Here is an 11,608-nt window from a genome sequence, read left to right as displayed (position 1 = left end):
TGAACTCACAGGAGAACACGAGGTCTTACCCTCGTCTTCTGTTTGGAGTAAAATGCATTGTCGGTCACTGAATTCGCAGACCTCGCTCACATTGTTCCCTGAATTTAAGCTAACACCACAAGTCACAACCCCAGGAATGGGGAAGGTATAACACTACAAGCTTCCTGGCACATAGCTAACATCACCATGGCACGTGGTCCCACATGTCATTGATACAGCAAAGATGCAAGAGTTGGGAGAATATCATACTCTGTTATCCATACCCAGGCAACACCATTATCCTTCAGACAGAGTACCTACCACACCCTCATTTAATTCAAGATTAAATAGACCCCTTCTACAGCTCTAACCAGCAATAACATCGATAATCCAGCACACCGCAACGCAAAACAAGATTTCAGCAGAAAATGGTTTATAGCCTCAGCAGCAGCAACATCTCTAAGCCGCCAACTAGGTACTGTATGTAGGAGTGTCTGATAACATGATGCAGCCTCAAAAGATGACGAGGAGGTTCAGCTCGTGCTGGCGCCGGCGGCGCCGGCGGCGGCGGGGGCCTTCTGCTGCCTGGCCTTCTCGACGAGCGGCGTCAGCTGCTTCTTCTCCGCCAGCGCCTTGAGGAGGTTGAACAGGAACGGGATGTAGTTGTGCTTCCTCCGGACGTTCTCCGTCTTCCACTTCCTGAACTTGTCCTCCTCCATCGCGATCTTCTCGCCCACGGCCTCCACCGCCAACGCCACCTCCGCCAGCGCGCCGTTCAGGGGCTCCTTTTCTGCAGCGGCTGTGGCCTCGTTGCTCAGCTCCTGCAGGATCTGCTCCCTCTTCTTCTCCAGCTCCTTCAGCTCGGCAGTGTACACGTCCTTCCTGTTCTTTATGATGGCCATGAGGTTGAACCTGATCTCGCTCTGTGAGTAGCGCTCGATCCTCTCCTGGATCACTGGCTGCACCATCTGCAGCCACCCGAGGTCCTGGGGCCCGCCCGTGTACTGCCCCAGGCTGATCGGCCCTTCCTTCAGCCCGTCCAGCTCGTACAGGACGCCCTCGAATGGTATGTAGCTTATGAAGTGGTAGACCTCGTCGTCCTTGGTGGCGGCTTTCTGCTCATCGGAGACGAATGGCTCTGGCCTTGCGAAGCTGTTGTGGGCAGCCCGGATGGAGTCGCTGTTGTTGATAGCCAGGCCCTTCATGTCAGGCGCGAAAGCCCCTGTGAACTCCTTCAGGTTTGATAGCTCTGGACCTATGTCGATTTCTGGGCGGTTCATGAGGATTGAGAGGATAGCTTGAGTGGCACATGCATTCGTGATCACCTGAACATTGATGACTTAGACCAAGTACTGAATGCTAAATAATAAACATAGGCAGCTTCAGGAACAAAACGAAATTAACCTGGCGAGCAAAGAACAGGTTTGGGTTTGGGTCGCTGACAACAGGCCGTTCATCATTTCCTCCAGGCATCCACTTGAAGAGAAAAATTAACCCATATACTGGCCTATGAGAAGTAGAAGTAAAAAATATGTTAAGGACATCCAGAGAGAAGAGATTAATGACACTAACAACAAAGATCCTCACTGTAGTTGACTAAGAGAGTCCACATCGAGAGAGTAAAGCTCCTCCACCTGTTTAATAATAGCATCACAATGTAAGAGACGGCAAACAGCTACACCCCAAAAAAGGCATAGCTTGTAGGAGCCTGTTTCAAATATAACTGGAAACCTCAGATACAATGCTATCCATAAAAATCATAAAATCCCCTAATGCTACATGCATACTCAAACTAAAAATAGAACCATAGCCTCATATGAACATTATCATAACATGAATGCACGGAAATAGATTAGCAGGTGTAGAAAAAAGCTTCAGTGAAGACGCCTTAAGTTTGCATTGGTTTAACAGTGGCATACAGGCATATATAAAACCCAACAACTGTCAGGATTATTATGTCTTCACATTATATCCAAAGCCATTTGACTGGCCCACGATATTTTCTTCAAAAGGTTCTCTTATCCTAGAAAGTTACTGTTATTTTTAAACTCAAGTGCATCTATTCATAAAGGATTTGTTCTTTAAATTCAGGTCCATGTCATCACAACTAGTATAGCAGTACGAGTTCACCATAAGCCTTGACTAATGTATACTCATACAGACATACTACAGAGCTGTAGAGGTAGTTCCTCGCTGCAGATTCAATCAGGTTATCATAAAATAAAATTCTTTAAAACATAAGCCAAACCAGTTCAGAAGACTCTTAGACTGCACAGCTCAACAAGCAATTCCAACCAAGTATCTTACAGCATTGCATGACTACATACCAAAACTAACTGATGACAGGTTTCATAGCTAAATTACGTTCAGACAAGGAAAACAATGACCCCTGGAAGCTAACCTGTACACCTTTTACTTGCATCTCCTGAATCAACTCGGTGAAAACACCTACGAAGCATAGGCTCTGGTCAAAAATATTCATATCCGATGTTCAAAACAATGACAAGAAGATTGCAATCAACTGTTAGTCTGAACAAAGAACGAAGGCAACAGACTAACAAGATACAGAGCTCCCTATGGTATAACCAGTGGTTTACTCAAACTAGCATGGTGGGTGTTTTATTTACACTTCAGCACTTGATTATTCCCCGCAAGAAATATAATTTTCTGCTGCTGAGCAGCACAAATGACTCGGGGCTTTCTTCACAACTAGTTATGTACAGTGGGAGGTGAGGAATCAAGGATGCCTAGCCGAACCGAATTCAGGTGAAGTTATGAATTTGTGATGAAAAAAAAAGAGGAGCAGGCTTTCACACCAATGCGACGCGAACAGATAGCATAAGCTGTCGAACACACAAATTTACTAGTCCACTACTCTGATTCTCACAAGTGCAGCATGTACTAAAAGCGCATTGCCTGCACCGCCAGATTAATCAAATCCGAAAAGCAGGCCATCCAATCCAATAAGTAAACACAGCACTCTGCACTGATGGGGTAACCCAGAGCTAGCGAAGCATGTAATCCGAGCACATACAGCTAATCTAGGTAAGAAAACCAGGGTAAACGGTAGGAGATTGCTCGCTTACCGGGATCGGATTCGATGGTGCACCACGACATCCTCGCGGGATCCTCCGACGGCGCGGCAGCGAGCGAGAGAGGCGAACCTGCCTGGCAACACAAGCAGCGCTGTCAGTACCCACTACTCAGACGACACTGTACGGCGCGTCGGACGCCACGGACGAAGCGCCCCCCGAAACCTCGGGGAGGGCGAGCTAGAATCCGCTGCTGGAGCAACTGAATCGGCGAGAGGAAACGGGGGCTCAGATTCGACTGATCTGCCGGTCCGAGCGGGCTAGGTCAGGGCTGCCGTACCTGGGGGGAGACGGGCCTCCGCGCGCGCCGGGGGCTGTGGAGAGGGCGAGCGAGGAGTTCCGTCAGTCTCCGGCGGTGGCGACGGGAGGGGGCGGCGGCGCGGGCGTGCTGACGAGACGAGACCTAGGTAGCAGAGGGGGAGGGGCGGGGGAGGCTTGAAGAAGGGGGTGGATGCGTGGGTCGATCGAGCTGATCCGGTCGAGCCAGGCCGACCGACCGACCGGGAGGAAAACCTGACCTGTGGGACCAAGGCACAAAAGATGATATACAAAAATAATTCAGATGGGGTGTTTTACAAAAAACAAAAAATATATAGATAAGGCATGGGTATGAAATTATGCCCACGGGTTACCCAATGAATACCCAGAAAAAGCAAAAAAAGAAAAAGAAAATAACTCCTATAATATGTGGGGTCAACATCCTACTGCTATGGCCAACCCTGAATCCCGTACTCTCTAAAATGATCATAGCTCATAGGCCCACAATCACCTGCTCGCCCCTCCTCATACGTTCTATGTGACTTCTCAAAACGATGAAATCTTGACTCATCTTCACTAGACTCACGTCCAACTTTCAATCTAGCAATCCACAATTCCCACAGTTGCCTCTCATTGTGCTGGGCTTCCACCAACCATTGCTCATCACCCCTTGATGCCTCCAGGAGGCCACCCACCAGAGGAGGTTGCGTCGGTGCTATACTGGTCGCCTATCATTACTGGAATTTTAAACTCATTTCTCTGCCTTTTAAAATTTTAAATGTTATACATGTACCCACTGGATACCCATTAGGTAGAGGATACCTGATGGGTATGCATATGGTTTTTTTTCGCGAATACGCAAAGCTTGCGTATCATTTTATTGATAGAAGAAAGAGAATTGAGTACAGAGGAGAGTTACAAAACATGACATGAATGCAAGAAGGCATGAGCATGAACCCAGAGCAGAGAGACAAGGGATGCTCAACCCGAATAGGAAAAATACACAACTAAACCCACCAAGCCTAGAACTAGGGAGGCAAGCCAAACTAACAAGACGTCAAACATCTTCAAATCCAACACCGGGGACGCCACGAGTTAGCAAGATAGCGCCTTCAAGAAGGGGAACGACATCGTTACGCCGCCGCTATCCGATCCAGAGAACCGGATCTAGGGTTTCCCCCGATACTCGAAGAGGGGCACAGATAAAGGCCATGGCATCGCCTTCAGGAAGGGAAAAGACACCCACAAGTGCCGCCGCGGCCAGCACGTCAAGCTGAGCAAGGATTTCGCCTGGCCTTAGCTCGAGCAATCCCATTGCCGCCAGATGAGGATCCGAAGATGAAGAAGTCAGCACGCCAGACGACCGCCGCCACAGAAGGGGGCAAGGTGGGGTTGCACCTGCCACCGTTGAAAAACGCGAGCTTTGGAGCCGGCATGGCGTGTGGGGTGGACGGGGTCGGGAAGGCAGCGGGCAGAGAGCTGATGCGCAGGGATGGTGGTGGTCGACGCTGCTAGCAAGCCAGGAAGCGAAAGGAGACGCAAATCCTGACTGCAAGAGATGTGGCCGCTAAAACACCGACAAGCCAAAGTAGCTGGAAGGGACGCAGCTACCGGAGTGTCGAGGCCGAAAATCCACACCAGCATAGCACCGACAGGCCAAGAACACTGGAGAATGCAGGTTCGTGGCCGCCGGGACTGGAGTGATGTCGACGGGGATTCACCGCAAAGCTTTGACCGACTGCCAAGAAAGACGACCATGACCAAACATGCGCAGAGGCCGCCACCGCTGCTCGGAGGAGGCGCCGTCGAATACGAAGGGTGGTCAGGATCTGAGCAGGACCAAACCCCGGCCAGGCCAGCCACGGGCGTGGCCGCGCCACCGCATCAGACGGGCAGACGGATGATACGTCTCCGTCGTATCTATAATTTTTTATTGTTCCATGCCAATATTCTACAACTTTCATATACTTTTGGCAACTTTTTATACTATTTTTGGGACTAACATATTGATCCAGTGCCCAGTGCCAATTCCTGTTTGTTGCATGTTTTATGTTTCACAGAAAACCAATATCAAACGGAGTCCAAACGGGATAAAAACGGACGGAGAATTATTTTGGAATATTTGGGATTTTCCGGAGGAAGAATTAACGCGAAACGGTGTCCGAGGTGGCCACGAGACAGGGGGGCGCGCCCTCCCCCCCTGGGCGCGCCCTGGACTCTCGTGGGCCACCCGTAAGGCGGTTGCCGCTCTTCTTTTGCCGCAAGAAAGCTAATTTTACAAGAAAAATCTGGGCGAAAGATTCACCCTAATCGGAGTTACGGATCTCCAGATATAAAGGAAATGGTGAAGGGGCAGAAATAGAGAACGCAGAAACAGAGAGATAGATCCAATCTCGGAGTGGCTCTCGCCCCTCCCAAGCCATGGGAGCCAAGGACTAGAGGGGAAACCCTTCTCCCACCTAGGGAGGAGGTCAAGGAATAAGAAGAAGAAGTGGGCCTCTCTCCCCCTTGCTTCCGGTGGCGCCGGAGCGCTGCCGGGGGCCGTCATCATCACCGCGATCTTCACCAACACCGTCGTCATCTTCACCAACATCTCCATCACCTTCCCCCTTCTATATTCAGCGATCCACTCTCCCGCATCCCGCTGTACCCTCTAATTGAACATGGTGCTTTATGCTTCATATTATTTTCCAATGATGTGTTGCCATCCTATGATGTCTGGGTAGATTTCTATTGTCCTATCGGTGATTGATGAATTGCTATGATTGGTTTGAGTTGCATGTTTTATTATTGGTGCTGTCCTATGGTGCCCTCCGTGTCATGCAAGCGTGAGGGATTCCCACTGTAGGGTGTTGCAATGCGTTCATGATTCGCTTATAGTGGGTTGCGTGAGTGACTGAAACACAAACCCGAGTAAGTAGATTGTTGCGTATGGGATAAAGGGGACTTGATACTTTAACGCTATGGTTGAGTTTTACCTTAATGAATCTTTAGTAGTTGTGGATGCTTGCTAGAGTTCCAATCATAAGTGCATATGATCCAAGAAGAGAAAGTATGTTAGCTTATGCCTTTCCCTTAAATAGAATTGCAATAGTGATTGCCGGTCTAGTAACATAGTCAATTTCTTAGGGACAATTTCACAACTCCTACCACCACTTTTCCACACTCGCTATATTTTACTTTATTGCTTCTTTAGCTAAACAGCCCCTAGCTTTTATATACGTGCTCTTTATTATCTTGCAAACCTATCTTATCACACCTATAAAGTACTTCTAGTTTCATACTTGTTCTAGGTAAAGCGAACGCCAAGCGTGCGTAGAGTTGTATCGGTGGTTGATAGAACTTGAGGGAATATTTATTCTACCTTTAGCTCCTCGTTGGGTTCGACACTCTTACTTATCAAAAACTGTTGTGATGCCCTACACTTGTGGGTTATCAAGACCTTTTTCTGGCGCCGTTGCCGGGGAGTCATAGCGTGGGGTGAATATTCTCGTGTTTGCTTGTTTGCTTTATCACTAAGTAATTTTTATTTGCTGTTCTAAGTTGTTCTCTATCTTTAGTTATGGATATGGAACACAAAATACCAAAAAAAATTAGGTGTACTTGCTACTCATGTAGATGGGATAACTCCTAAAACCCCGATTCTCATTATGTGAAAGATATTATGTACTACTTTGATAATCCTGAGAAAACCCCATTCAACTTTATAATGGGAGACACGTTGGATCAATGTGAATACTTTAGGGATTATCGCTCGACACAAAAAGGGAAACTATTATGGGATCAATTTATTATGTTGCGTTGGTATGCTCGTCAACTATGTGTGATGCATGATTATACTTGTTGCTCTAGGATGAAGGCTCCACACCTTCCCTTTTCATGCAAATTCAATGATAATGAAGCCTTAGCTTCTTATGCTAATGGTAGATATGATTACTATGATGTGGAACAAATAGAAGAATTTGTTGCTTTTATGGGTGCTTATGGGATTGAATCTATGTTTAAGGCGTTTGACAATTTTGATGATTCAGTTTATAGACCAGAAAATCTTGCTATACTTAGATATTGCTATGAAAATTATGAATACAATTACTATATTAATACATTTATTGAGAAAGTCTCCGCTGTCCAAGAAGAGACTAATATTTTGCAGAAAGCTATGGAAGAAGAAATTGATGAAACTGTGAGCTCATTGGATGAAAAAGATGATGAGGAGAGCGAAGAACAAAAGAAGGAAGAGAGGATTGATCACCCGTGCCCACCTTCTAATGAGAGTAACTCTTCAACTCATACATTGTTTAATTACCCTTCGTGCTTACCGAAGGATGATTGCTATGATGATTGCTATGATCCCTTGAATTTGTTTGAAATATCCCTTTTTGATGATGCTTGCTATGCTTGTGGCCAAGATGCCAATATGAATTATGCTTATGGAGATGAACTTGCTATAGTTCCTTATGTTAAACATGAAATTGTTGCTATTGCACCCACGCATGATAGTCCTATTATATTTCTGGATTCTCCCTACTACACTATATCAGAGAAGTTTGTGCTTATTAAGGATTATATTGATGGGTTGCCTTTTACCATTGCACATCATGATTTTGATGAACATAATATGCATGTGCTTGCTGCTCCTACTTGCAATTATTATGAGAGAGGAACTTTATCTCCACCTCTCTATGTTTCCAATACGATAGAATTGCAAGAAACTGTTTATACTATGCATTGGCCTTTACATTGTGTGCATGAATTGTTTTTTTATGACATGCCGATGCATAGGAAGAGAGTTAGACTTCGTTGTTGAATGATATATGTTACTTTGTGCTCACTACTAAATCACAAATCATTGTTAATTAAAATTGGCTTTGATATATCTTGGGATCCGGGTGGATTCATTACTTGAGCAATATATGCCTAGCTTAATGGCTTTAAAAAAAGCGCTGCCAGGGAGACAACCCGGAAGTTTTAGAGAGTCATTTATTTCTGTTGTGTGCTTTCATATAGTTTAAAAAAAAGGGGAACCTAAAACTTTTCAAAAAAGGAAAGTGAAAGTGAGAAAGACAAGCATTGTTGAAGTGGGAGAGCTCCTTGAGCTTTGTTCATGCTTACGGAAACTTTGTGAATCTTGATTACAGAAACTTTTCATCAAAAATAATTATCCCCTTGTACAATTCCATTGTATTATAAAAATAATGTGCTAAGGTTTGCCTTTAGGATGTTTACAATGCTTGTTGGTTTGTACAGTGCAGGACAGAAACTTTGGCTGTAGTGCGCGATTTTACATTTTTAACTGGAACGTCAAGTGGTCTGATTCCTTTTGCACTGTCTTGCTGTACAACTTGTTTATTTTTCCTAATTTTGGTAGAATTTTTGGGTACCATAAGTATGGTGAATGTTCAGATTGCTACAGACTGTTCTGTTTTTGACAGATTCTGTTTTTGATGCATAGTTTCCTTATTTTCATGAATCTATCATTTTATATTAGTGGATTAAGCCATGAAAAAGTTATGTTACAGTACACACAATGCAAAAACAAAATATGAATTGATTTGATACAGTACTTAGAGTGGTGATTTGCTTTATTATACTAACGGATCTTACCAAGTTTTCTGTTGAAGTTTTGTATGGATGAAGTGTCTAAACGAGGAGGTCTCGATATGAGAAAAAGGAAGAGAGGCAAGAGCTCAAGCTTGGGGACGAGGCACCCCAAGTAAATATTCAAGGAGACTCAAGCGTCTAAGCTTGGGGATGCCCCGGAAGGCATCCCCTCTTTTTTCAACAAGTATCAGTATGTTTTCGTATTCGTTTCGTTTATGCATTATGTGCAAGTCTTGGAGCATCTTTTGCATTTAGTTTTCATTTTTCTTTTATGCACCATGCTGGTATGAGATAGTCCTTGGTTGATTTATAGAATGCTCATTGCACTTCACTTAAATATTTTGAGTATGGCTTTATAGAATGCTTCATGTGCTTCACTTATATCATTTGAAGTCTGGATTGCCTGTTTCTCTTCGCATAGAAAACCGCCATTTGTAGAATGCTCTTTTTCTTCACTTATATTTGTTAGAGCGTGGGAATATCTTTTGTAGAAAGAATTAAACTCTCCTGCTTCACTTATATCTATTTAAAGAGATGACAGGAATTGGTCATTCACATGGTTAGTCATAAAATCTTACGTAAACTTGTAGATCGCTGAATATGATATGTTTGATTCCTTGCAATAGTTTTGCGATATAAAGATGGTGATATTAGAGTCATGATAGTGGGTGGTTGTGGATTGTAGACACACTTGTGTTGAGGTTTGCAAGTCCCGTAGCATGCACGTATGGTAACCGTTGTGTGACAAATTTGAAGCATGGGGTGTTTCTTTGATTGTCTTCCTTATGAGTGGCAGTCGGGGACGAGCGATGGTCTTTTCCTACCAATCTATCCCCCTAGGGGCATGTGTAGTAGTACTTTGCTTCGAGGGCTAATAAACTTTTGCAATAAGTATATGAGTTTTTTATGACTAATGTGAGTCCATGGATTATACGCACTTTTACCTTTCCATCATTGCTAGCCTCTTCGGTACCATGCATTGCCTTTTCTCACCTTGAGAGAACTTTGCCAGTGCATCCAAACCCTGTGATACGATACGCTCTATCACACATAAGCCTCCTTATATCTTCCTCAAAACAGCCACCATACCTACCTATTATGGCATTTCCATAGCCATATTTCGAGATATATTGCCATGAAACTTCCATCATCATCATATACATGACTTGAACATTTATTGTCATATTTCTTTGCATGATCGTAAGATAGCTACCATGATGTTTTCATGGCTTGTCTGTTTTTTGATGTCATTGCTACGCTAGATCATTGCACATCCTGGTACACCGCCGGAAGCATTCATATAGAGTCATATCTTTGTTCTAGTATCGAGTTGTAATATCGAGTTATAAGTAAATAAAAGTGTGATGATCATCATTATAGAACATTGCCCCATGAAAAAAAAGAAAAAAAAGAAAAGGCCAAAGAAGCCTAAATAAAAAAGGGGGCCAAAGAAGCCCACCGAAAGAAAAAAAAAGAAAAAAAGAAAAAAGAAAAAAGAAAAGGGGCAATGTTACTATCCTTTTTCCACACTTGTGCTTCAAAGTAGCACCATGTTCTTCATATAGAGAGTCTCTTATGTTGTCACTTTCATATACTAGTGGGAATTTTTAATTATAGAACTTGGCTTGTATATTCCAACAATGGGCTTCCTCAAATGCCCTAGGTCTTCATGAGCAAGCAAGTTGGATGCACACCCACTTAGTTTCTTTTGTTGAGCTTTCATACATTTATAGCTCTTAGTGCATCTGTTGCATGGCAATCCCTACTCCTCACATTGACATCAATTGATGGGCATCTCCATAGCCCGTTGATTAGTCGCGTCGATGTGAGACTTTCTCCCTTTTTGTCTTCTCCACATAACCTCCATCATTATATTCAATTCCACCTACAATGCTATATCCATGGCTTGCGCTCATGTATTGCGTGAGGGTTGAAAAAGCTGAAGTGCATTAAAAAGTATGAACCAATTGCTCGGCTCGTCATCGGGGTTGTGCATGATGGGAGCATTTTTGTGTGACGAAAATGAAGCATGGCCAAACTATATGATTTTGTAGGGATAAGCTTGCTTTGGCCTTGTTGTTTTGAAAGGACATGATTGCTTTATTGGTATGCTTGAAGTATTATTGTTCTTATGTCAAATGATAGATTATTGCTTTGAATCACTTGTGTTTTAATATTCATCCCATGATTAGACATATGATCAAGATTATGCTAGGTACCATTCCACATCAAAAATTATCTTTTTTTAGCATTTACCTACTCGAGGACGACCAGGAATTAAGCTTAGGGATGCTGATACGTCTTCGTCGTATCTATAATTTTTGATTGTTCCATGCCAATATTCTTGAACTTTCATATATACTTTTGGCAACTTTTTATACTATTTTTGGGACTAACATATTGATCCAGTGCCCAGTGCCAGTTCCTGTTTGTTACATGTTTTATGTTTTGCAGAAAACCAATATCAAACGGACTCCAAATGGGATAAAAACGGACAGAGAACTATTTTGGAATATTTGGGATTTTTCGGAGGAAGAATCAACGCGAAACGGTGTCCGAGGTGACCACGAGACAGGGGGGGCACGCCCTCCCCCCTGGGCACGCCCTGGACTCTCGTGGGCCACCCGTAAGGCGGTTGTCGCTCTTCTTTTGCCACAATAAAGCTAATTTTACAAGAA

At 44.0% G+C, this 11,608-nt stretch overlaps 1 protein-coding gene across 2 annotated transcripts; it reads right to left on the bottom strand.

The window, feature by feature from the left end:
- Positions 1–224: 224 nt before the first annotated feature.
- On the bottom strand, positions 225–3,538 carry LOC123139950 (ubiquitin carboxyl-terminal hydrolase 2). Of its 2 annotated transcripts, none has more exons than XM_044559666.1 (6): positions 3,352–3,538; positions 3,066–3,147; positions 2,381–2,427; positions 1,567–1,613; positions 1,384–1,486; positions 225–1,304 (listed from the first exon to the last, which is right to left on the bottom strand). In XM_044559666.1, the coding sequence occupies exons 2-6, from the start codon at positions 3,094–3,096 to the stop codon at positions 513–515; spliced, it is 1,020 nt and encodes a 339-aa protein (XP_044415601.1). In that variant the 5' UTR covers positions 3,097–3,147; positions 3,352–3,538; the 3' UTR covers positions 225–512. The 2 variants fall into 2 exon arrangements, with proteins under 2 accessions (XP_044415601.1, XP_044415600.1); XM_044559665.1 differs by having other exon boundaries at positions 3,066–3,151; positions 3,357–3,506.
- Positions 3,539–11,608: the final 8,070 nt, after the last annotated feature.

This window comes from Triticum aestivum, chromosome 6B, assembly GCF_018294505.1.
Source record: "Triticum aestivum cultivar Chinese Spring chromosome 6B, IWGSC CS RefSeq v2.1, whole genome shotgun sequence".
Classification (NCBI taxonomy): Eukaryota; Viridiplantae; Streptophyta; class Magnoliopsida; order Poales; family Poaceae; genus Triticum; species Triticum aestivum.
The sequence above is the reverse complement of the archived record's forward strand: the minus strand, read 5'-3'. Positions and strand labels throughout refer to the sequence as shown.